Source organism: Anoplolepis gracilipes, chromosome 15 (assembly GCF_047496725.1).
Source record: "Anoplolepis gracilipes chromosome 15, ASM4749672v1, whole genome shotgun sequence".
NCBI classification, from domain to species: domain Eukaryota; kingdom Metazoa; phylum Arthropoda; class Insecta; order Hymenoptera; family Formicidae; genus Anoplolepis; species Anoplolepis gracilipes.
Window position 1 is genome coordinate 916,762 of NC_132984.1, and position 26,608 is coordinate 943,369.

Sequence of the window (26,608 nt, forward strand, 5' to 3'; positions counted from 1 at the left end):
TGTAAGTGATATTACATTCTTTAAAATTTTTGCGTTTATTACTAGTAGATTCAGTTGTATTATTCTATATTTACACAAAATAACGTATCTTTTTAAATTTTGCAGGTTATTAAATTTTTTTTACAATTTATACATTTATCGTAATTATTTGGACATTCTTCGTAAGAGTTTTATTTTATCGGGAGGTAACTATATAATGTCAATGATTTTGGGAATTTTATCCTGCGCCAATTCCAGCTTCAATAATGCATTCAAGTTTTCAATTTGATGTTGCGCCTTGCGCAAATTCTGTAAGCAGAGAATTTTAAATAAATGCCATTTTCAATATAAATTATTGTCTATAAACATTCAGTTTACCAATCTTAATTCGCTATCCACTTGAGAATCTAACTTAGCCAGTTTCTTCTTTTGTGAAAATTCCTGCACAGAGAATCCAATAAATTTCTCCAGGATCTAAAAAAAGAATATAAATAATTTGTGTTTGTAAAAGGTATCACTGACTCTCTAACAACATCTAATTTTCCTCTGTCCTTTCTAACCACATTAAATTATGCCAGAAGAATTTTCATGAATTTTCATTATGCTATATGTTGACAAATTTATTTTTTCATATGCCATGTAATTGTCATTGCGTTTAATAGTTTAGATTATATCAAAGATATAATAAAATATATCGAATATTATTAATAATAATATAATAAATATCGAGTATTATTATAATTAAATAATTTAGTAAAATATATTGAATATATATTATTTTTTCAAGATATGTGAATTAATTATAAATTTTAATTGTAAAGTTTATTATATTGACAATGTATAGAAACATATTGCAATATATATATATATACATACATATATTTTTGAAATAATTACACAAAAGACTTTTATGTGTGTGACTTTTCAATTTTTAATATCACAATTTAATGTGGTTTTAATAAAAAATCAGAAGTCTTCTAAGGAATCTTTTTTTTTTCTATATCACTTACTGCAGAATCAAAGCAGACTTCTATACTGGAAGTGTGATCCGCAATCTGTGCTGTTACTGTCCAATGTTTACCCTCTTTTTTTAACGTCGAATGATTCTTTACTTGAGCTCTCACTATTCTATGTACTCTTCCTATGATAGGTTTGGATAATATGTCTCTCAAGACATTGATTGTTTCTGTGTTTGCTGTTTGCTGGATTGCGCTCGAAACACTCGTCTTTGACAAAAATGTAGAATTAAAATTAAAAAAAAAACAGTTTTAATATAAAAAAAATATGTACAGAGTGTTAAAAAAATAGTATTTAGACTAGATGGTATTCATTAACAAGAATAAATCATACACGATCCTTCATAGATTTTTATGAAATTTACAGAAAGAATATATTATCAATATATGATAAATTTGTTTTTAGATATATTTTTTTGTCTTAATAAAAGTATGATCTATTTTATAGTTCTGAATCCTTTAACATCTTGTACACATAGCATGCATGTATGAATGCAAGAAAAAAATATATAATCTTGTAAATATGTACCACAGATTTTTCATTTTGTTTTCTCAGGGCATCAATAGAAATATTTTTTTTCATTTCCTTTGGAGCATTATGAGTTGTCAATTTCGATTTAGGCATTAATGGTGAGGAATATACTTTGCTTTCACTTTTTGGTAGATTTTTATCTTTTTGACTGAAATAATATAAAGTAAATAAATACGAAAATAAATTAAAAATTATAGAAAATATATAAAGACAGAGAACCTTCGTGATTTTTCTGTGTTAACTGTAATTTCACAATCGTCAAAATCGAAATCACTGAGAAATTCTGAAGCATATTTATTGTTAAAGGAACTTGCAGAAGATGACGGCTTGTTGCGAGAATCGTGTGTTGAGGTTGATGTTTCTTCTGCTAGCATTACATTATTTCTCTCATCAAATTTATTAATTTCCATCCGCGACGTAGACGGTACAGATTTCGTAAGAGAATTATTGAGCCTAAATAAATGATCATTCGGTTAAATAAAACTGGAGAACAATAGCAGACAATAAAATAATATCTATTTTATATCATAAAATTGTAAATTCTGAAATATAGATTCTTATATAATTAAAACAATGATAATTATTATCTAGAAAAAATTTTAATTAAAAAATGAATATCTCCTTTTCTAACTTTAATACCAACCAATTCTCTAAAGGTTCAAAATCTATGTCTTCTAACAACAAGTCTTCCAGAGGTTCGTTTGTTTCTCTGGTTTGTTTCTGATTAGACGTACTTCCAAAGCGATTTTGAATGGATTCAACTTTCTGATTTTGTTGTTCAATAGCCGTCACTGCTTCCAAATCGACAGTCTCCTCAAAATCATCATCGAATAAACTATCCTTGTTGCTAAAGTTGTCATTTTGAGCATTCTGATTCATAGCCCTGGATAGCCCATTGTCGTTATATGGATCAGAATTTTCTGGCTCTCCACTGGAAAGTAAAATAAATATAAGAGATCAGTATTAGAACTCAAGAAATTAGAACTAGAAAATTAAAAATAATTTAGAGCTAGCATTTGCATGTAATTATTTAATTGATTAAGTCATAATTTGCAGCAAGCTGAATATAAATAAATTAAGCCATTGCTTAAATGTATGTGTGCAAGTTTGTGAACGTCGAAAATGAATAATTGCATTCAAAAAACCTATTTATTTCGAAAGAACTTTGAAAAAAGAAAGATATGATTTCTCGCTTCTAAATAATTCTTCTAATTAATATGTCTACAGTAAAGATAGGAGCCTTAGGTCAACAGAATCTTACATAGCTCTAGCCAAGACATTTTCCAATGCATTGGGCTTCAATAGAGATTCTACTTCCCCACCAATTTCCTTATATTTTCCATCTTCCAAAAGAATAATTCCACGTCTACACTTGACTGGACCAATTATCATCACTTTATATCCAGGAAGCAACATAGTCTACAAAAAAAAAAAAAAAAAAAAAAAAAACAATTATTATTACATCTGAATTCAGTAATTTAGATGAAAAATTCATTCAAAATTTTGATTGTAAAAAAGAATATAATAAAAATCCTTACAGTCATTTGTTTAAGCGGTTTGTACTCTATTGCAGTAATATCCTGTATTCCATCAGTGAGACATAATTGTATCATTCTTCTAGCTTTGGGTTCCCATTCAGCTTGTTTCTCTTCTTCCGTTACTATCAAATTCTCACTATTGACTTTACGAATTTCACAAAGTTGTTTATACTTAGAATTTGCTATATCATACATCTTGTCTACCTATGCTTATATCAGATGATCTTTATATACAAATTTGGGTCCTGAGAAAAATATGTACCAAAACAGCACGTTCCTCAAAACTCACCTGGAGTATATAGGTACCATTCAATACAGTATGCAGCTGTTGCGTGAAGTTCCTTGGCAAACAACCATTCTCATTGTTGATCTCCCGCAAGTCACTTAGTTGCCATTGGCCTTCTACAAATTCCAAAATATGCTTGTCTGTTATCTATAATGATAATGACAATTGTTAATGTGATTTCATTATTAAATTTTTGTAAAAATTCCTCAATTTTTCTTACAATGCAAGGACTTGTGTACGTCAAATTTCATGTTAAAAATATTAAAAATATTAAATATATATTTTTTTAATATTAATGAAATATAATTCATATTTAATATATTATATAAAATATTAAAAATATATATTTTTTTTTCATAGATTTTTCTTTTATCTATAAACTTCGAAATAAAATTATTATGCAATGTATGTTATCATTTCATATAACTTTAATATAATTTATAATTTTAATTAATGATAAAAGATAAAATAAGAATAATTCCAACATACCTCAGTTTTCTCTCTGATAAAGTATTTGACGCAATCTTGCAGCCACGCGTCGTTCATCATATAAAACTTTGCATTTAGCTGGTTTTTTATCCGTCTCAGCAAATTGTCATTCATTTTCGCGTTTTCTTTTCTTTCCCCTTGATTATAAATTTGAATAAAACTCAGGTATTAGGAGAATTGGAGGGAAGAGGCAAGAGCAAATCTTCCCGAACCGGACTTTCGTGCGCATGCGTGAGCTAGATCGTTGACACGTGATTGACAGGCATGTACGATGTACGCACGTGCTGCTGCAACATGCTACGCAGAGCTGTTTATTGGGAGTGCTTATATAAATTGGAAATATATTTTGTTATAGGTTGCTTATGTTTTAGCAAATACCTTTTTGTTTTATACGACTCCTATTTTGTATTCTTAAAACGTATAATATAAAAATTATATCTTTGAAGATAATAGAATGTTTTTGTTAGATATAATTCTCTTCAGTAACAAATTTTATTTTTAGGCTTTTTTGAATCTTATTTTCAATGTTCAATGGAGAAGGAAAAAACACAAATTTTTTTAGCAACATTGATTTTACATAATTACAATGCCTTTTTGATATTGCAAGAGTTACTATTTTTATCATTATTAATCTTATATTTAGTAATATTTTTTTTTAATTTCAATAATTTGGTGAAATAAAAACAAAGACTTGTATTGTTTGTCTTAATATGTTCATTGCATTTTTACAAGTTATTTATTTTTACAAGCGTATATTTCATCTATAAGTATTTATTTCTTTTTAACTGTTACAAATTATCATGTCCCTCTTAAAAAATTGTGGTATTGTCATAAAAAGAGAAAACCAAAATATTTTGTTCTGTTTAAGAGAGAAATTATAGATATTTATATATTACATATTTATTCATTCAAAAAAATACCGACTTAATAACTATATCTTTAGTATTACAAAAATTAAATTATAAAATAATAAATTACTTTATATTTTGCATTTTTGTTAGTCTGAGTGTATTTTTTAATTCAAAAGATTATCTAAATCATAATTTTAAATATTTTTATCTTGAATTTATATGAATGTATAACACACATTGATCTTGATAGCAAAAATATTTCATGAGGTTACATTTCGTAATTTCTAATTTTGTTTTCAAAAAGACGTAATTAATTGATCAACTATTTTATAAATTTAAAAAAATAGGTTAATTTTTACAAAAATAATTGTGAGATTTGAAGGATTGGAAAGTTTAGAAAATATAAACAAAACGAGACAATTATTTAAAAATATAGGACTCCACAAATTTTTAAGATAGAAGTCAACGCAATCTTTATAATGATCTCATTGTATCATATTAAAATTGATACTGCTTGTCACATGTAAACTACAAAGATGTTATAAGTTGTTTAAAACTGTCCCATTTAACTTTCTTATTTGTTTCGACTTATTATCCCAATATTGAAATGTAAAAAATATTCATATGTGTATTACTACATATGTAACATTATAATGCACATTATTATTAAATATTGGGAATATATACTATATATAACTTATAAAACATTTTAATTATATATTAATCACGTATATATACAATAAAATATTTTACTATTACTCTCTGAGTCTCGCCAATCTCTGTGTTAGCTCATCTTGCTCTTGGCTTACTGCCGTTGAAGTACCGATACTGCCCAGCTGACCAGAGGGCAATTCCATGTTCAGTTCCAGGCTGCAAATAAATAAAATCGAATAAAGTTTTCTTAATAATTTAAAAAATTTTTTTTATTTAAAAGCAACAGTTTTTTTCATACATTAAGAAGAGAATTAAAATTTAAATCATAAAATAAATTTATAAATTGACAAATAAGAGTACATAAATATTCTTACCCAGCCTCATCCGCAACTTGCTGCATTAAAGAGTCCACATCATTCTGAGGTACATTGGTAGTAGTAGTTTGTGACATAGCATTTTCCATATATGAACTCTGTACATCCAGATCCTCAAATTGGCTCTCAAACTTATCCATGAGTCCAGAAATTTTTTCCAAGTTCATGGATTTCATTGCCGCATCCATGGCCTTAACAACACCGGCCATAGACTGAGTGACTTTGCGAGTCGTCAGTGCAGTCTGTACTCTGCTGGCCACTGCATCCACCCTGGCGCTCATCCTGAGATAATTTAAGGCCTGGTTTTTCTGTCGAATTGCATTCTCCGCATGGATACGAGCACCTTCCATATTACCTTTCTGTATCGCTTTCTTGATCTTCGTTTTTTCTATTTTCTCCTCTTTCTCGCATTTTTTTGAGTTTCTTTCTAATTCCTTTACTGCAAACTTCAGATTGAATAGATTTTCTATATTTTATTATTAAGGAAATTAATCTTGTATCATGAGAATTTGCAGGCTTTTGCTGAAAAATTCAGAGAAAAATTATATTTCGAGTTTGGTAAATTTTTATAAAATATATTCGAAAAAAATAAAATTTAGATGACAATTCCTATGGCATCCTTATGGTGTGTGAATATCCTTTGAAGATGCCTTGACAAGTTTTGCTTCAAACACTTATAAAAAAAAAAAACTAGAATTTCAGTATAAATATGAAAATAATTATTAAATGCTCTGTAGACAGTACAATTAAAATATTTAAAGGATACTTTCCATTTGAGAGACAGACATAGCTGATTGTTCGGCCCCCGTTGTGAAGAAATAAAAACCTAACCTCAAAAATAAAATTTACTCCTGTCAGCTCTAATGCGCTGTTCTTTGTCGACGAATCAAATAAAGTGACAAATCAGTAAATCGTCACAAATATTGTATTTATAATAATACGTTTTTGTCACGAATTTTTTATGGAAAACAATAAAGGCTATCTCTCTTTCTCTCTCTGTCTCATTCAATTCACATGACAATTATGATCAAGATGATAATACGATATTACTCATCCCTACAATATTTTACAAAATTATTGTATTATAAAACCAGCGTCGCGAATAATTACGAACTGTAAACTGGAGAAAATGTCATGATTTGAGTCATAGACGTATAAAATATATAGAGAGAGACAGGGTATTAGAAAGAGACATGTATGCTCTTGGATGGATCTCTGTCTCTTTTTACACACTAATCATCCTGAACTAAAAACATTTTTCATCAGATATTTATCAATACTGTTTCCAGGAAATGTTTTGATTTTATTTTATGAATGTAAACAGTAAAAAAAAAGAAAATAAATTATAAATAAATTGGAGAATTATAATGATGTAAATTATTCATTTCTTTTCTAGTTCATGAAATACATATGAATAAGTCAATGTTTTTGACTAGGATACTATTTTTTAACCAAAAAGTAAGAAAGTATCGAATTCAATAAATGTTGAAGAAGAGAGAAGGAAAGTTATATTAAAAATAGCATAAATAATTATGAATAAATGCATAAAACAAAGTTTCTAAGAAAATTTATATTTAGAAAAAGTAAGTATTTTAAAGTTCAATTAAAAGCGTTTTTCATATCTCTTGCAAATAAAATTAAATAATCATAATATAGGGCCAAACTAATTAAAGTCTAAAGTCTTATACAATAATGGTTATATTTTATTTATTATTTCCTCGTTGTTAATAATTTTATTACAAATTTATTTTATTTTTCTATGCATACAGTATAATGCGTAACTAGAAGTATATAAAGTGATTATATAAAAAGCGTACATTTTATTATATTGGAAGACTCAAAGAAATATATTTATTAAGAGAACATTTTTTTTTAAGTTTATTTCTATCAGTCATTAATTAATAATTTGTATATAATTCATTCAATATCAGTCATTAATTAATAATTGTACTATAATTCATATTTTACGTTTTAAATAATTTTCATTCTTGTATAATGATATAGGTTTCTTAACATTAATGACTATAGTACATAACTATATACAGTTTACACATTTGCATCTGTTTCTGTAGAATCCATATAATATAAAAACTTTTTATCTAATGTATATTACTCGTTTAAATATACATGTCAATTAAATAAAAAACATTAATATAGATTATAGCACATTTCATCAGGAAAATATGAGTAAAGTAATGCTAAATAAACCAATAGAAAATTCAATAAAAAAAAAACTGGAGACCGTATTGAAACCCCTGTACTGTAACGTCATTAATGAATCTTATATGCACAATGTTCCCAAGGATTCTGAGACACATTTTAAAGTAGTGATTGTATCAGAAAAATTTAACAATCAGCCGTTGATTCAGGTAATTATTAGAGATTTTATGTTTATATATTAATTAATTATATTAAATTTCAAAAATTGTTTTAATCATAAAAATATAAAATATGCAAATTATATGAAAATGAATCAAAAGAAAATAACATTTATGAAACAAATGAAATAATAAAAAAATAATTTAATTTTAATTAATTGCAAGATTAGGGAGTATCTATTACTCCAAATAATGGGAAATTTGAATCTCGAATTAAAATTGAATTGTTAATTTAGAGACACCGAGTAGTAAATGAATTATTGCAAATGGAACTGCAAGGAGATGTACACGCTTTATCAATAATAGTAAGTGAAACGGTTAATTATTAATTAGTTCCCTTACTAATTAGAAAAATTATGTTCTATTTTTTTATATTTAATAACTAGATCAAATAAAGTTTATATTAATGTGGTATGTTTAAGGCGAAAACACCTGAGCAGTGGGAAGCAAGCAATAAAACAGTGGCTGCGAGTCCTGCTTGCAGAGGTGGTTTTGGAAAATAATATTATTTAATAATTTAACGATTAATTAAGAATAATGATTTAAGTTATGAAAATAAATTACACAATATATGTGTAATATAAGTATAATAAACACATACAATAAACATATATATATATAATAAACATATTTTGTAATTTACATAATATTTACATATTTTTTATTATTAAAAGAGATCTTGCATATACTGAAGTCTTATATATATTGTCTATACACACATGCATACCCACTTTCTGCATACAAAAATCTCCCATGCATAAATAAAATTCAATACTGAACTAAAAAATTTAATTCATAAAATTAAAATATAGAACAACAAAGAATTAAAAAAAACAGTTCACTACATGATGCTCTATATTTTTAACTTTAGGGTTCACTTCGAAGATATTAATTGAATTATATCCAGAGATATAATATTTTTTTAACTTTGTTACTCCTCTAATTGCAGGATTTCAGTCAACAATTTGATAAATTGTGATGCAAATTTCGTATGCATGGAAAGACTATCATATCATTGATGAGATTTAATTATATGTTCTTCTCTTCATCTCTCTTTTTCTCTGAGCTTGTTCCATATACTAAAAACCGAAAATTTTTGATAATTTTTAATAACCCTCAAACTGAACATGTTTTTTTGGCACCGTAATCCTAAATGTGTAGGTAGCACTTTGCACTGAATGAACTGTTTAAATTGACAAACTTTTTTTGGATAAGTTTTCAACCTCGAGATTTTATTAATATTTTTTTAAAACAATGGATTAAAAATGACACGGTCACGAAAGACCCACGTGTTCAGTTTTAGGGATAATTTTAATATGAAAATTGTGTATGTGTGTGTGTGCATGTACAATTAAAAAAAATTAAAATTTTTATTTATTTTTTTGTTTGTAAATCACGTAATGTTGTGCCAAATCCTACATATGCATAACCATATCAGATCTATAAAATTGTAGAATAAAAAAGACGAAAATAAAAAGATACACTAATGTCATAATACAAATGTATCCAGTCTTAGTTTGCCTTCGTTCTCGGTAAGATACAACATGTCCGCCATCGATTGCTCGGCAATTGCTTCTTCTGCCTTCTCATGCATCTATGATAATGACATAATTTTGTAAACAATAAGAATTAACATTATCCCAAATTAATATTATATTCAGAATCACTGAAAATTTTTACATTTTTATTTAATATTAGATGATCAGAGTAATTTTGAAATTATTTAAAATAAGATGTAAATATATAAATTATATAAATAATGCAGATATAAACTTTACTCTCGTAAGATTTCATTTCTATGAAATAATTGTTTAATAAAATTAATTTCTTCAAAATATTTTCAGATTTTTAATTAGATGTATAATCTAGATAACATCTAAATATAACAATACATTGTGTATTATATATATTATATATAATATATAATTTTTTTCATTGTAATTTTAAAAAAATGGACCATCTTAAAGTTTATTACAACTATAAATAGTAGTATTCAAATCACAATATAATTAAAAAAAATAAATGACTAGTAAAAGACAATTATATAAATTACATAAAAATTAACATTAAAATGTTTACCATATAGTTTTTATTATATCATTGATCTAAAAAAGTGTTTGTAATCGTTCAATTATATCATTGATCACAAAATAGAAAATAAAAGGTGTGAATATACTTACGCCTCTGAATGTAATGTTGGTTGGAGGGCATTTAAAATTCGGCCCGAAATTCACCGATACCGTTGCGCTTTTATAGATCGAAATTCCAGGATAATAGGCTCCTTTGTTGATATCCATGAAAGCATCACCTAGATTGACTCCATTTTTGTAGTATATGATCTTACTACCTTCCAAAGGTCGCAGAGCCTTCAAAGCTTCCTGCACTTGGTCTTTCTCTTCGTAATACAAGTGGCTCTTGAATTTTACTAAGGGCTAATTTAAAAATCAAAAAATACAAAGAATAAATAAATTGTACTTCTGTAAAAAAAAAATTATACATTTATAAATTATTTGCAAAACATTTTAATAAAAAGAAACAAAAAAAAAACAAAAAAGAGAAAATATTATAAACGGCTTAATTATATATTCAGAAATATTCGAGCGATATTTTACTTTAATTTTTTTTTATTAACATGATATACTCACTCTGTCTTTATAAGTATTTGGAATGTGCGATGCATCATGTGTATTTGGAAGAACTATAAGGAAACCCAATGTATCACCCTCGCTGTAACCATTGTTATAATGTTTGCCGCGGCTTTCGTGAAATCGGGTGCCCTTCCTATAAAATAATTGTATCATGAAAATTTGTTGAAATTTTTTCTTTAGAAAAATATACTATCTTAAAAATTTGAAAATATAAATTCTATAACATATTAAAAAATAATAGAAATAATAAATAATTTCTTAATGGAGGAAAAATAGAAGATTTTTTAAAACTAATTATTACTATAAAATTTCTAAATATTTCAAAACAAGAGTAAAAATAAAATTACGATTAAAAAAAACACATATTTCTTAATATTTCTTTAATGTACTATATAGTAATAAAATCATAGCATAAATATATGTACCTTGATCTCCATGAATAACCGAACTTATCATAGCCAAGCGGAGCTTGCAAATTCGCATATTCTTGTCCCCATCCAAGTCTTGTCGCAGATCCTTCCGGCATTTCCTCGATCGTGGCTTCCCAGTACCAAGTGCCTCTGCTGACGCCTATAAAATGTTAGTAGATATAATTAAAACGTTTATACAAGCTATCGCAAATCAAAAGCAGATATCTTTTAAATATTTGAAATACAAGAGACAAATAGAATGGAACCAAAATGCAAAAATGGCATAATGAAGAGAACTTGAAAATAAATTGTTATAGTTAGAAAAAGAAGCATTTTATGGGGGAGAAACTATCGTGAGAACGACATTGTATCTAAAAATTTACATATAATAACAATGCAAAAATCCATATTTTTCTTTTTTTTCTCTCTTTGAAATATATAAATTTGTATTTTAAAAAATGTATAATTAATTACTTTAGAAAAAGGCTATCATAAGAGTTTATAAAATTTTTCTCTTGCAAAATTGTATTAGATATACTCGACATGATATCGTATATCTTTATAAATTGATAGCGTTCTTACTGTGTGTGGCTCTTATCATGCAATATCCTTTCTCCCCAGTAACCGCCAATCTATCTTCAGCGACTTTCAATTGTGGCGCGCGATCATGTAATGCAAGTAACACAGTACTTGGACTGAGAGCACGATACAGCCATCCGGGAATAGGTTTACCAGCCCAGTCGCTGCTTTCGTCAAACTCCTGAACACAAATTAAAATATTTAGAAAATTTAGAGAAAATTGCTTGAAGACACTTATTATTATAATTTAAGTCTAAAATTTTAATTCTTTAATTATAATACATAAACACCTGTTTATAGCATTTTTTTATCAGTAGAAAAGTAAAGTACATCTTACCTGTCGAAAAGGTGCATGAGGATCTGGTTCTGCCAAGATATATCTGTAACCATCCTTATTAAAAGGGTGTTCGAGTGGATAACCATGAGCGGGCAGTTTTGGAGTGGTCATGTCAGATCCTCTTCCCTTTTTCCCAGAACCTGCACCCGCGGCCTCGCCAGGGAACTTTCGTTTAGCATTACGACCACGCAATCCTCCACTAAGTGGTACTAAACGTTCCATTTTAATATGATATTATTTCACTTTCGTTATCAACAATATCGTCTTTAATTCTCTCTTCGCAAATTTAATCACGTTTCTTTTTTTTCAATGCATTTAAATTCAATAAAGCAAACAATTGATTTTTTTTCTGATTAACTGCTACGATAAATTCTTTTTATACATACATATATGTATAATAATAATCATATGTAAATGATATAAATGATATCAGATACAACATTGTTGCTTTAGTGAAGTATCTTAGGGCAAAGTTTAATAGAATCTATACAATTTCTCTGTCATAATTTAAACTTGAGTCGCTTTCTGATAGCGAAATGACGAGTTCACGATTGCGTTTGTGATAAGATAAAGACTGACAGATCTCTATACACTTAATCATTATGATCAAAACTTGCTTTAAGGAATAATATTTCTGTAAGATTTGAAAAAAATAAAAATTTAATAAATTACGTATATTTGATTCTTTGAAACATTTAGGATAAGCTTTAACATAAATATTTCGTTTTGTATGTATTGTTACAGTCATGTGTTTCATAGAGATATTGAAATATACATAAATTAAAGAACTTAAAAAATATATAATTGTAAATATAAAAATAACTACAAGAATAAAACCGCTAAATATTCATAAATTAAAATATGAAAATTCTGAAACTCTTTCTATGCATATTCTTTTATCTTGAATTTGAGAAGAGAATCTACATCTGTTTTTAGCAAAAATTTAGCAATAGTGTTAGCTGTTCATAAATTTTTAGTATTTTATAAATACGTTTTTAATTAAGTTTAAATTGAAACTTTGTTGATATAAAATTAATAGAAGATACGCACCAACATGCTGTAGGCCGCCCATTTCTGTCGCTCGCAAGTGACCATTCTTAATCATAGCTTCATAATTTGGTTTAATTGATGTGAGTTCAGGGCTTGCCAGACCGAAGAGTTGACCTTCGGATGTACTCTCGTCCATCGTAAATAGCGTCCCAACGTCTTTAAGCAATGCTCTGTGGATCTAAAAGATTAAATGTCTGTCAAAGATAGTTTTACTATAGAATCAAAAGTAAAAGATTATATAAATTCATATTATACTTATATTACTCATAAGTCCTTATCTAATTGCAGCAATAGAAAAGCTTATTAAATACCGTAGCATGCCAGGATTGAGTGACTCTGCGAGGCATTGTAGTCATGCTCTCCCAATGACAATCAATAAATGGTATGATATCTTTGTCCTTGTGAAAGAGAATCCTTGGCTCATTTTCCTTCTGACATATCTGCAGCAGGTTTGCGATGGCTGTTATGCACATCTGTGGAAATGCTGTAGGATCAAATAGAAACAGTATCATTAATTAATTAAGTAATTAATAAAATATCTTCATTATGCATCAATATTATAGCTGATTTTCAACACTCACGTGCTTGGTTTTTCTTGAAGCTCTCTAAGCCTGTCGGTGAACAGTTCTTGCACATGAATATGTAGTTCATCATAAAAGGCACAAGTTTTCCTAATTGATATCCGATGCAGGATTCGTGAAACCAACGAGAACAACTAGCACAAAGTAGCTCCACAATATTTAAATTTCTTTCCTTGTTGCTGCAAAGTATTTCACAGTAAATTAGAATGTTACAAAGAAAGAAACACACCATCGCAAACGATTTATAGATAATTACCAGTAACAATTTCCATTTTCATTGTTATTACTTTGTCCACTGACTCTTTCTACGGGCTCATCTGGCTTAGATTTCTGTTTGTTCTTATCATCAAACTTCATTTTTATCTTTTCTTCAGCAGCTTCTACTGGCTCAAGCTTATCACTTGGACTAAATTATATATCTTTAATTACTAAATTATAATAATAATTTACGATAACATTAATTTTCTATAAATTATTTATATCTTTTATCCCTTCAGATTTGAAAGTATATATATTTTAAATTTAAAAAATTTTTTAAATCCTTTTAATTTCTTCATCTGAATTCTAAGATCTAACTTTTATTATTTAAATTTCTCTTTACAGAGATTTTTAAAAATATTGATTCTAACAATTATTATTAATTATTGCAAATTATTATTATTTTTGTATTCTTAGATTTCCAGTTTGTTGAATTGCCAATACTTTTAAAGTAAGCTATTTTATTTGAATACAAATCTTCCCTTTTCAAATTATTCTTGAATTAAAAAATTATTCCTCGAACACTTATGTTCATGAATTGTTTGTCAACAATTAAAAATCAGAATAAAAACATAACCTCAACTTATATGTGTGTTCGGTACATTGCACATATTTAATAACAAATCATGATTATAGAATAATATATATATATTTGAATACACTTAATATATATCGAATAACATTCATTACCTGTCATTTTTTTCTTCTGCCATTGGTTTACAGATTTTTTTCTCTTTATCAACGATACAATATAGAATATAATACGATAACGTAAATTGTAATGGAGTGTGCAACTACAATTTCGCCCGGGTTTTTCGCGCATGCGCGAAGAACAATCATAGACATTAATCATAAACTTCATAGATGTGACACCGACGAAATGCATTGAAGATTGAAAGTAGACCAATCAGGAGAAAGTAATTTTAGTTCCCTTCGTCCTGATTGGTCAAATTTCAATCTTCACTGAGTCATCTGGTACCGACTTCATGGGAGTAGCGTGACAGGAGAAACGTCAGATAATATTGTGGCTAGAATAAATGAAATAAGAGATATACAATAATTAATAATTAATAAGAAAAATGCAGTTATTCGGAAAAAAGTAGCCTCACTTTAGAATATATACATGTATGTATGAAATAATTATAGATATTATATATACCGGATGGTCCATTAAAATGGAAAACTTTTGGCAATAGTTCGATTTAATTTATTGATTCGATTTAATTTGTTTTAGCTTTTTAACTTAATTCAGCTTTTAGATATATTCAATTTTCTTTAGAAATATATTTTATATATACTTTAAATATAGCTTATTATTTATAGTTGATATAAATTGATTCAATGCACGGTAAAATTTATATATTTTAAATAACACACACATATATATATATATATATATATATATATATATATATATATATATATATATATACATACACACACAGGCATACATCTGGAACAATGTTGGAGCAAAATTTGATATGCAATCATGTGGCGTAAAAGGGCCGCGCAGGTTCACACTTCCGAGATACATGAATAGCAGACCCTTCATTACACGAACGAGACGTGAGAGAGAATGTGGCCCCTTAGGCTATCCCTGAAGATACACCAAGTAAATTATACTTTATACTTACATCATGCCAGGCGAAAAATCGCCTCATAATTTCATCCTAGCTTCTTATCAAGATCAAAATCTGCAGATAGAGAATTTCGTAATCTTTGGATGACATGATGAAATTTTACAGTAGAATTTTTAACTACAATATATACTTATGTGAAATATCATTCATCATAGAAAGATATTTAAAAAATTATTAAGACAAAAAAGTGACAAATCTACGGGTTCGGCTAAAAAAATATTGTATAAAAAAGTTTTACTTTAATTCTCGAACAATGAATGACATGTGTGATGGAAACTCTTGATTAATTTTATAATCCATATATAACAAAGTGTTTTTTATATATGTATCTTAGAATAAAATTTTATACTAACTTTTAATTTTATTTTTAAAATATATATGTTATATACAAAAATTAATCGTCGCGTCGCGCGAGACGAGAAATCTCTCAAAAAAGGTCCAGTTTTTTATATTCTATCGATCTCGCTCGGTCTCGCTCGTCATCGATTCGTTACACGTGGCCAACGTTTCACGATGCTCAACTCGCAAGTACGATATACTAAAAAATCAAAATGAGAATATGCGAAAATATATACTGACATATACAATCTTTTTAAAATATGAAATAGAACAAAAATGTAATAAAGTCTCTATAAAAATAGATATATAAATTTAATTAACTTTTACAAAGAAAATAATTGTATTATTGTGTAGCAGTGAAAGTTTTAATTTCTATATTATTGTGTGTCCATAATTTTTATATTATGTTTCTAGGACAGGGAAGAAAAATAACATTACGTAAATATAATATGTTACTACAAGGTCTCTAAAAGTTGAGAGCCGCTAAAGATATATTATGTGATGGCGGGAACCACAGGGATAAGACAAACGGACCCGCCAAGCAAATCAAATCTTCTCTTCACGGCTTAAAATGATCATCTGAAAAGCCACCTCATCGTACCTTCAATTTTCCTCTTTTCTTATTTCTCTTTCTTGCATCGTATTCTCAAACTTCTCACTATTTTCTGTTATTATTAATAAATTTAATTTCTGTTTCACTCATATTCCATGAAATTAATGTTTTATTTTCTGGATTTTTCAGAGTTTTTTAGTAGAAATTCAGAATGAAAATTCCTTATATTAATATTTAAGGGAGAAAATTCACATTTAACAAGTACTTTACATATATTAGTTTTAATATTAAAATTTGAAATATGACAAGGAATGAACTTTACCGAATGAAAGGGAAAGAGAGAAAGAGTATGTATAATTTTTATTTTCTTAATTGATACTATTTTTTTATATATAACCACTTTTCAAAAAAAATATATATTTTTAATCTACATATACACTTACATATGTGATATTCCTTTAAATAAAGAATTTTCTAAAGTATAGTCTGTACTAATAAATATTAAAATAATTGAGAATAAAATTGGAAGTATATAATACAAGAATTCAAGTAATTAAGAATAAATTATATAATATATATCCAAGAGACAAACTGAATTCTAATATAATATGTATAATTTATCAATTGATATAATTTATATATATATATATATATATATATATATATATATACATATATATATATATATATATATACCATTTTTATAAGAGAAAAATCTGGATTGTTTAATATCATATACATATTACTTTTCAAATAAAGAATTTTTATCTATACTACTATAAAAATTAAAGCAATTGAGAATAAAAATTGAAAATAGTACAAAATTAAAAAAAAAATGTATCGCCAAAAGGGATTTTATTTATTGTATAATTTATATACACATGTAACTAAAAAAAAAAAAAAGCAAACGCTGAAAAAGTTTTTCTTCTTATTTCTAAGGAAGCGGCAAAAATTTATCATCGAGGTAATCTAGCATCCGGCGGTTTCTTTGTTCCTAATTATGCTTGCGGGATCGGTCCTGTAATCCTCGGCAGTTGGGTCTCGGAGATAATAGGACCCGCAGTGACGGCAAAAAGTGGAAGGTGCAGGAGAACGCGGCCGAACGTGCGCGGAATCGCCCGAATGCGTGCATCCACATCGCTACTCACCACCACCGGTAGACCAGTACCCGTCTTCTACCCGTCAGTTGGTGGTCAGTCGGCTGCCGACCATTGATGTAGGTGAATGTACTTGATGATGTATTGTGTTACGCGGGAATGTGAATCTTTATTACATATTACCTGAGTGTTGATCGTAATACAAAATATCGCGGACAAATTTTATATAATATATGTGATGTGTGTGTGCGTGTGTATGAATTATTATTATGTGTAATTATTATTTATACATGTTGTGCAGAATAAGATGTAAATGTCATCGACATTAAAAATGATACTGCCAATGCTTATTCTGCTGTCGACGATATTGGGTCTGGTCCAAGGATGGAGCATCAATCATGGACATGCTGGAACCGGCCCAAAATGCGAAAAGCTCAGCGTATCCTTTTGCCGGGGATTACGTTATAATTTGACGGCGATGCCGAATTTTATGGGCCACGAGGATCAACGACAAGCTGAACGAGGGGTATGTTTTATAATTTTGAATCTGAAAGTATTAAACTATTTTTTTCCTCCCCGATAATATATTTTAAAAGGTTCTGAAAATATTTGTTTACGAACTATTGTTTTCGTGTCGTAATAAGCACGTAAACAGACGCGGATAGATAATTTTTATCGAAATAGAAAATGTATTGTAAAACCTATTATTTCTCTTTTTTTTGCTTTTTTTCTCTCCTTTTTTTCCCCTTCTCTCTTTCTCTCTCTTTCTCAAAATTAACGATAAAAGAAAAAGATGAAAAATGGAAGAAAAAATTAAAGAACATAATAAAGTCTGAAAAATTTGTTGCATATAAATATAAAGTCGCTATCAAAATGGTCAGATGTTTTTTTTCATAAGTTAATGCAAAGATTATCCAAATAAACTTTTATTTAATTTATTATTTGATTAAAATTTTTATCTAGGTATGTATATATTATTCATAATATATTTAAATTTATTTTTCTATAATATTCAGATTATTTATTTATATTATTATTTATTATTTATTGTATCATTTACTATTTGTATTATTTGTTATTCGCATTAACTCTTGCAATAATAAATAATGCCTTGATAAAGATTGTGATAGAGTTTTATATAGTTTATCAGAAATGAAATTAAAGATCAAACATCGTGCTATTATTATAATTCGTTGCCGACTTTTGTGGCGTATAAAGTAGTACGTTAAAGTTTACATACTTTGGTCTTATTATCATTCGCGCGACGACATTTGAGTAGAAAAATAATATGTAATGTGAAATGCTTTGTCGAATTCTTTTTCTGAACTCGATCGCGATAAGTATATATTTTATATATATACGCGAAATATTATTAATATAAAAGTATTTAATTATAGATTAATTATTTATTATATGATTAATGTACATATATCTCTGTCCTCATTTTTATGTTCATTATTCGATATTGCGATTCGATTGTTATTGCGCGTTTTCAATCAAATTGTATTTAATTGTCAGAAAGTTAAAAGACAATCGCGTATCGTACAATATTAATATGTTGAGAAAAATGATAACTAAACACCGTATGATGATTAATTTTTGTTACCACGAAATACTTAACATTTTGTAATATAAATATTTGACATTTTGACGTTTTTCTTTTTTTTACATTTTAAACTTAAATAAGTATTTTTTCAGCCAACTTTTATATATACACACATTAGTTTATTCTCAAAAAAATGATCTTGCAACTTGAACAAAAATTTTCTAGATGTAAAAAATTAACTGAAACAGATAAATTATTAGCAAATACTGCATATATTTTGCACTTAATTTAAATGACAGAGACAGAATTTATATCTGTACTATTAGTGTAATTTAGACAGAAAATTTGTCTGCGAATTTGATGCCTATCTTTAAGGCCTATTGTCAAGGACAATTATACAGGGTGTTTTACCTGAAAGTGGAAATAGAATAGAAAAAAGATAAAAATCTATCTACATTAGCAAAATATTTTTTTGGGTGTAATATTTTACATACAATTTCTTTAAATTGTAATTTTTTTTTCTTTCTTTTTTTTTAAACTTTTATATTATGTTGTATATTGTACCTATTAATTATATTTTACTAATTCAATGAATTTTTCATTGTCACGGTGAAATGATCGCACGGAGAAAAAATCACTCGTATGCTCCAGGCCTACTCACGTATACACACACGCATTTATATACACGCACACGTACACATTTGTACATGAGGGAAAGGTATTTATAGCTGAGGAGAAGGGGGTTTACTCTCGCTCGCTCGCAGTTTTATTATCGTAATAACGTTAAGGCGGCTTCCTTTGAAGCCGCCCGAAGCGAGATAGCTCTGACGAGCAAACTGCGTATTTTTATAACAGCTACGTTGCCCGTGTGCACGTATGCGTGGTGCGCATGGAAGCGAGTGCGTGCGTCGTATATATGAGAACATTGGCGGATGCGGATTTGATATGTGCTTTTTATGTGATGAACTCTTTCGAGAAGTCGGGAATAATGATGATGAATCGAGGAGAGGAAATGTGAAAAATTCTTAATTCTATAAATTAGTAAAATTTTTAGTACAAATATTATATAATGTTTTATAAAAGATTTATCAAATAGAAATAATATATCTAATATGAACTTTATATCAGAGATATTATTATTTCTATTTGATAAATCTTTTGTAATACATTAGATAATATATTTATAAAAGTAAACTTTAATAATAATTAATACAATTTTGAAAAATAAATTTTAATAGAAAAACTTTAATAGTTAATAAAACTTTTAGTACAAATATTATATAATGTTTTATAAAAGATTTATCAAATAGAAATAATATAAAGTTTATATTAGAGATATTATTTCTATTTGATAAATCTTTTTTTTGTAATACATTATATAATATATTTCTAAAAGTAAACTTTAATAATAATTAATAAAACTTTAAAAAATAAATTTTAATAGGTAGTACGAATTTTTTAAAGCCGATTTGCGTATAATTAAAATTAAAACCTTTTCTATTTTGAAATATCGCAACATATAGAATCAAAAAATTCCAAGAGTTTATCATGTTGAAGCGAATTCTTTGAAAGCAGTGATATAATTTATTATTTTCATTTAAAAATAAATACGAAAAAATCTAATTTTATCCCTAAAAACGTATACAGAAAAAAGTAAGTGTCAAATCAAAACTTATATACTCATATGAACACGTTCATTGTTTTATATATATACGCAATAATTTATAATCTTCTTGGAAGAATTTAAAAATCTTAAATTTCAACAATATTATAATCTTACTTCAATATTACAATTATCATTTCAAGAATAAAATAATTATTTTAACTCTAAGAAAATTATAATCTTCGATGTGAACATGTGTTATTTTCTACCCAACATTTTTTCCTCTCCATTCAAGAAAATTATTCTTAAAAAACAAGAATATATTTTTCTTGGTTAAACTATATAAAATGTTTCCGTGCAAGCAAATTTTCTTTGTTTAACGCAATATAATCTCATTTCAAGATCTACATTTTGAAACTAAAGATATATTGTCAAAATAGAAATATTCTTTTTTTCTGTGCATCCATTTTCGCGGAAAAAGTATCTCTTTGCTTGACACTGTGTCCTCAAGATTTATATATTGATAGAAATATTAAGTCTGACAAAGAGTCTCGCTGACTCGATTTCAAGGTAGAAGGCGAGTGCACGATGTAAAAGACAAAAGCGGGGGAAAAAGAGCAGGTAGAAGTATAAGTTACAATAAGAAATAAGCCGATTTCGTCCGTCTGTTCGCTCTCGTTTCTTCTAGCCGCGAATTGTCTGTCAGGCCGCTTTGAAAATTCTTTGAAGGGACCATATAAGTGGGATATACGTTGTTTCCTACTCCGTCTTTTTCTGGTCATTCCCGAAAAAGAAGAATGAGAAATAATGAACGAACCGGTCTACGCACATCTCAGCATCGCTCTTTCGTTTTTGCGGACACGAGGTATAAGGTGAAATCTAAAATTATAAAAAATGATTATACAAATACGTATTAAATGATATAATTTCGATAAATTTATTCGTTTTTTTTTATTAATTAAACAAAAACCGAGAAATTTTTTTTATTATTTTTATATCTTTGTTACATTAAAATATCTGTGTAATTATCTCATCATACAATTATTTCATCTGATTACAAGAAGATTTCAAATTGAATTGAACTCGATAAATTTAGAACAAATCAAAATAAAGTTTGTAAGTTTTTTTTTTTTTTTTTTTTTTTTAATTGAAGTACTCAAGACCTTTGTTTGAATTTTTCATCTTATTATTACTGATTAAAAAAATATAGATTTCGGTAAAACAAAGTAATTAATTATTCCTTTTTTTAATGCTACTAAAATATATACATCAATCAATTTTTTCGCCATATCAATTTCCGATGTATATTTATTATCACGCAAAAAAAAAAAAAAAAAAAAAAATAGTGAAAACGATTGAGCGTGATTTCCAGATAGGGCTTTTCTCTGAACTGTGTTCTTGGCTGGTCCAATCCTTGATTGGTGAGAAGAGAAGCACGATACACGGCCGAGATGAGAGGCTTCGGCGTTACGGGTTACCACGTAATTTCATGAGGCTATAATTTGGGGCGCATCGTGGAAGAGGAGAACATCGGGCTTGTGTGTTCGTAATGGGCAAATCTAGGGAAGGGGGGAAGGGGGGGGGGAAGAAAGCGGCTTTGGTGGGCCGCAGCAACGTGCGAGGATTCATTAGGATCGAGGCGGGAAGAATGGGCGGGATAATTACCCCCAATGCCCATCGCTCGTTATATTTCATAGAAGCAAGTCTCTCCTCTCCGTCTTCGTTAGATGCATCTTTTCGTCCTTTCCATCTCTCTCTCTCTCTCTCTCTCTCTTTCTCTCTTCCCGTTGTAGGCTTTGTCCTATATGTTTATAAAATGAAGGAAAGAAGATGCTTAAAAAAAAACCTTTTTAAAAACACGATTCAAATACAGAGAAAAGTATTCGAATAAATAGAAATTTCAAAAATAAGTAACTGTTGAAATTTTTTTTTTTTTTTTTTTTTTCAATCAGATATGCAACGCAGCTATAGCCAAGTAATTGATAACAAAGTGTCATTAGATTTTTTATGACTGCATTATGAAATATTTTAATTGAAAGTATGATTGACGAATTTCAAATAAAAAAAAAAGATGATAAATACTGTTCATAGTCTCACGTGCGCGGAGCGCGGGCTCGCGACTTGTCATTGTGACACGTGACATATGACGTGCAGGTGCAGAATACACATAGCTCTCTTTCTTTCTCTTGATTTATTTTAAACATCGTAAACATTTTATCAGAATTTTCTATTAAAACTTGTTATTCGTGCTTTATATTTATTCTGTTGTTATTCATTGTATTTGTTAATCATGTTTCTTTAATCAAACGATTAAATTGCAAATTGATTAAGATGAATTAATCAAGTGGTTAGTGACATCTCCAGTTCTAATGATATCGTGTGTTCACAGCTGACTGCTTTTATGCCACTGGTCCATTACAACTGTTCGAGACATCTTAGGCTTTTCTTATGTTCCGTCTTCGCTCCCGTTTGCTCGGAACATGTGGCCATGCAGATACCGGCGTGCAAGTCCCTCTGTCTTTCTGTCAAAAGAGATTGCGAGCCAGCTTTAACCAGTCTCACGTTGCCGTGGCCACACATGTTGGATTGCGATCGTTTCCTCGATCGTGGTAAGTATTTATCATATTTATTTAATCCTCGACTCATCAACTAATATATGCATATAACAAAAATATGTCATATTATTCAAACTGGTCTGTCAATTTTAAATAATAATTTTAAAAGCAAGATATTAAAAAGTTTATATTTTTAAAATATTTTTAAATATATATATATACATATATAATGCTTTGAATCTTGTATTCTATATTTATATATCTATATTTATATTTATAATCTATATAATTTTGATAATATATATCTCTCTCTTTTTCTAAAATGAATACAACCTTTATATTATAGGAAACACACTGTGCGTGCAGCCACCAGATGAAGTGTTAGACGAGACTAAACCACCAGCATTACCAGCTGTTCAGCAACAATGGCCAGGGATGCATCAGCAACCACTGCAAACCTCATCCACACGAGTACAACAGCAGCAACATCAATGTCCACCTCATTTTGTGCAGATACCTGATGTAGAAACGGTTAGGATAAATGCATGATTTAAAGATGAAATATACGAAAAGTGAAGAGACGATGAAAAAAATATATATTTTCTTATAATTTTTTTTCATTTGGCTCTTTCAGATTTTTTGTGCACCACATTGTGGCAGCGATGCATACTATCGTGCGGAAGATAAGAGATTCGCTGAGCGTTGGATGATCGGTTGGGCCTGGTTATGTTTCCTGTCGACACTATTTACATTGTTAACTTTTTGGGTCGAGCCATCCAGATTTCGTTATCCCGAAAGGCCGATAGTTTTCTTGGCGCTCTGTTATAATCTCCTTTCTGTAGCTTATATCATTCGGGGTGCAGTTGGTGCTGAAAATATCAGCTGCGTCAATCAGATTGATGGACCAAGTTACGTTCCAGTGAGTAAAATTAATTTCTCTTTCCAGTAAATAAATGTGCAATAAAGTTTTTATATTGTTGGGTTATATTTTTGATGTTTATATTTGTGAATAGATCCGTGATGCCTTGAAGAGTATTCCCTGTACTACTTGGTGGATAGTCAGATATTATTTGGGATTAGCTAGTAACACATGGTGGGCAATCCTGTGTGGTTGCTGGCTTCTGAGTGCCAAGAATGAGTGGAGCAGCGAAGCTCTTCACAATATTGCACCTTATCTTCACATGGCTGCATGGATTCTTCCGATACTCCTCACAGGAGGTAAAAATTCTTACATAATCTCTGATTTTTTTTTCTATACAATGTACCTATTTTATATTGATTTTATATTATTGTTTCTGGTAAATACATATCTTTCTCTTACAGGCAGTTTGCTGTCACGCAACGTGGTGGCGGATGAATTAACTGGCCTCTGCCAGATTTCTGATGAGTCGGCACTATGGTTGGAGGTGCTACCGCACGCTATGTTGCTGTTATTGGGCTGTGTATTTGGTAGTATCGCTGGAAACGCTCTGATTCGCGTGCGAAGAGCCGTGCGTTGTGACGGACGCAGCGCAACGAAACTCGAACGTCTGATGACACGGCTAGGTATCTTTGCATTGTTGTACGCATTGCCAGCGCTAGGTGGTCTCGTCTGCGTGTTGCACGAGGCTTCGGTGAAGCCACGATGGCGGAAACTGGCACTGCTTGCCGCACTGGATTGCCGCACGACTCAGAACTGCACTCCAGGTCCGATCTATCGGGCCGCCGGTCTCGAGGTTACCCTTCTCAGGCACTTCTTGTTTCTCGTGATCGGTGTCACCTCTGGCATGTGGGTATGGTCTAGCAAGACCTGCCGCGCCTGGAGCAAACTACTCACCGCACCCAGTAAGCCTATTAGGATGCAGAAATCTTTTCAAAACTGTAAACAGGACGGCACTATTGCTTAAGAACGTTCAAGTTGGATCTCTAAAATTTAGACGAAATTAGAGAATGTCGCAAGGAGTCTGAAATTCTAAAAGTCTCAGAGATGTTTTGCTAGTATTATTTATACAAAGTCTTGTGAGCAGTTTATAAAAAAATATAGTGTATAAGAAAGTTGACAATCTCTCTTATAAAAGAAACTATCATTTTTTTATATACATATACAATTAGAGAATGCAGTAATTTGTTATTGTGATTTTATTTATATTTTGAATTATACCATAAAAGTAGTTACAATAATTAAGAGAATAAGTATGTCTTTGTATATATATATGTTGTATATATTGTAAAAATGATGTGTATATATTTGAGAAGTTCATAGTGTGTAAAAAATTTTCACAAATCTTAAAGGAAGTTATATTTTTAAAATCTTAAAGTATTTTTTATGTTTTTTAAAGCAAGTATATATATTGCACTTATCTAAAATTTTTTTTAGACTTATATTTAAAAATTTATCTAATAATCGTACTTAATATTAATCATATTTAATAATTTATATATGTTATAGAATATATATGAGAGAAAGAACATCTATTTTTAAGCGCTTCAAAATAATTATCATTCCGAACTTTTAATATTAGCAAAAATTATATTTTTTGATCGATACACACAACTATAATAAAGAACCATATTTCATTATTTTTATTTTAATTGTTTCATAGTCGTTTTTTACTTTCTTCCTCTTTTCCTCTATTTAATTGTAATAAATATATTTTATTTATTGCTTTTATTATTTTTCAATCTTTTTTCTCTAGTTGCACACCAAGTATCAGAAAAAAATAATTTGAATTAATTCTTGCATATATATGTGCGGACAGAAATATTTTAACAAATCAAAACAGTCGATTATTTTATTTATTTTTTTTTATTATTTATTCTTAATCCTTGTCTTTGGATGGCTTCCAACTTACATGTTTTACGTATTTACATATAATCATATCTTTGATTCTAAAAACCATATGAGTATGCTTACTAATTCTATCAAATATAATCCAAAAATATATCCTATAAAATAAATTAAACTGAAATGAACTAAATAACTCCATAAAAATATAGAAAATATAATAAATATAATATATATATATATATATATATATATATATATATATATATATATATATATATATATATATATATCTAAATATAAATATTTATATATACAAACATACACATATAACTATACAATCTATAATTCCTTGAAATAAAACCTGTCAATCTATTTTTATCCAGAATTTTAAGTTAAAATCAAAATCCAAATTAAAATCAGAAATTACAATTAAAGTTAAATTAATCTTAAAATCAAAATAATTCACAACTTCAAAGTTCAACATTCCCACTGCGTAGATTTTGAAAATTTAAACCTCAAAACTTTAAACTCCAAAAATTCGAAAATCC

General features: G+C 28.4%; 5 protein-coding genes and 1 long non-coding RNA gene across 10 annotated transcripts; 3 read left to right on the forward strand and 3 right to left on the reverse strand.

The window, feature by feature from the left end:
* Positions 1 to 48: 48 nt before the first annotated feature.
* Positions 49 to 4,138, reverse strand: LOC140673715 (recQ-mediated genome instability protein 1). Of its 2 annotated transcripts, none has more exons than XM_072906830.1 (10): positions 3,841 to 4,138; positions 3,355 to 3,498; positions 3,066 to 3,269; positions 2,789 to 2,946; positions 2,171 to 2,458; positions 1,747 to 1,980; positions 1,525 to 1,675; positions 990 to 1,205; positions 358 to 453; positions 49 to 288 (listed from the first exon to the last, which is right to left on the reverse strand). In XM_072906830.1, exons 1-10 carry the CDS (start codon positions 3,952 to 3,954, stop codon positions 190 to 192), a joined length of 1,704 nt encoding a protein of 567 aa, XP_072762931.1. In that variant the 5' UTR covers positions 3,955 to 4,138; the 3' UTR covers positions 49 to 189. The 2 variants fall into 2 exon arrangements, with proteins under 2 accessions (XP_072762931.1, XP_072762932.1); XM_072906831.1 differs by having other exon boundaries at positions 3,355 to 3,467; positions 3,841 to 3,935.
* An 899-nt stretch (positions 4,139 to 5,037) lies between these two features.
* Positions 5,038 to 6,864, reverse strand: Chmp1 (charged multivesicular body protein 1). Its single transcript, XM_072906974.1, has 3 exons — positions 6,486 to 6,864; positions 5,720 to 6,185; positions 5,038 to 5,561 (listed from the first exon to the last, which is right to left on the reverse strand). The coding sequence occupies exons 1-3, from the start codon at positions 6,505 to 6,507 to the stop codon at positions 5,447 to 5,449; spliced, it is 603 nt and encodes a 200-aa protein (XP_072763075.1). The 5' UTR covers positions 6,508 to 6,864; the 3' UTR covers positions 5,038 to 5,446.
* A 291-nt stretch (positions 6,865 to 7,155) lies between these two features.
* On the forward strand, positions 7,156 to 8,719 carry LOC140673959 (bolA-like protein DDB_G0274169). The gene is made up of 4 exons (XM_072907223.1): positions 7,156 to 7,302; positions 7,877 to 8,088; positions 8,334 to 8,402; positions 8,520 to 8,719. Exons 1-4 carry the CDS (start codon positions 7,260 to 7,262, stop codon positions 8,598 to 8,600), a joined length of 405 nt encoding a protein of 134 aa, XP_072763324.1. The 5' UTR covers positions 7,156 to 7,259; the 3' UTR covers positions 8,601 to 8,719.
* Positions 8,720 to 8,818: 99 nt separating this feature from the next.
* Ash2 (set1/Ash2 histone methyltransferase complex subunit ASH2) lies at positions 8,819 to 14,763 on the reverse strand. The gene is made up of 11 exons (XM_072907222.1): positions 14,651 to 14,763; positions 13,959 to 14,108; positions 13,703 to 13,881; positions 13,433 to 13,605; positions 13,122 to 13,299; positions 12,072 to 12,280; positions 11,738 to 11,915; positions 11,171 to 11,315; positions 10,743 to 10,878; positions 10,278 to 10,529; positions 8,819 to 9,691 (listed from the first exon to the last, which is right to left on the reverse strand). The coding sequence occupies exons 1-11, from the start codon at positions 14,671 to 14,673 to the stop codon at positions 9,587 to 9,589; spliced, it is 1,728 nt and encodes a 575-aa protein (XP_072763323.1). The 5' UTR covers positions 14,674 to 14,763; the 3' UTR covers positions 8,819 to 9,586.
* Positions 14,764 to 14,947: 184 nt separating this feature from the next.
* LOC140673921 (uncharacterized) lies at positions 14,948 to 16,639 on the forward strand. Its single transcript, XR_012048127.1, has 3 exons — positions 14,948 to 15,085; positions 15,406 to 15,572; positions 16,354 to 16,639. It is a non-coding gene; the product is annotated as an uncharacterized lncRNA (long non-coding RNA).
* A 42-nt stretch (positions 16,640 to 16,681) lies between these two features.
* On the forward strand, positions 16,682 to 25,562 carry LOC140673920 (frizzled-9-like). 4 transcript variants are annotated; one of them, XM_072907176.1, is made up of 8 exons: positions 16,682 to 16,839; positions 17,432 to 17,712; positions 17,891 to 18,115; positions 23,128 to 23,347; positions 23,640 to 23,824; positions 23,928 to 24,212; positions 24,307 to 24,511; positions 24,617 to 25,561. In XM_072907176.1, the coding sequence occupies exons 3-8, from the start codon at positions 17,903 to 17,905 to the stop codon at positions 25,177 to 25,179; spliced, it is 1,671 nt and encodes a 556-aa protein (XP_072763277.1). In that variant the 5' UTR covers positions 16,682 to 16,839; positions 17,432 to 17,712; positions 17,891 to 17,902; the 3' UTR covers positions 25,180 to 25,561. The 4 variants fall into 4 exon arrangements, with proteins under 4 accessions (XP_072763277.1, XP_072763276.1, XP_072763274.1 ...); XM_072907175.1 differs by having other exon boundaries at positions 17,432 to 17,708; XM_072907173.1 differs by having other exon boundaries at positions 17,432 to 18,115.
* The last annotated feature ends 1,046 nt before the right edge of the window (positions 25,563 to 26,608 follow it).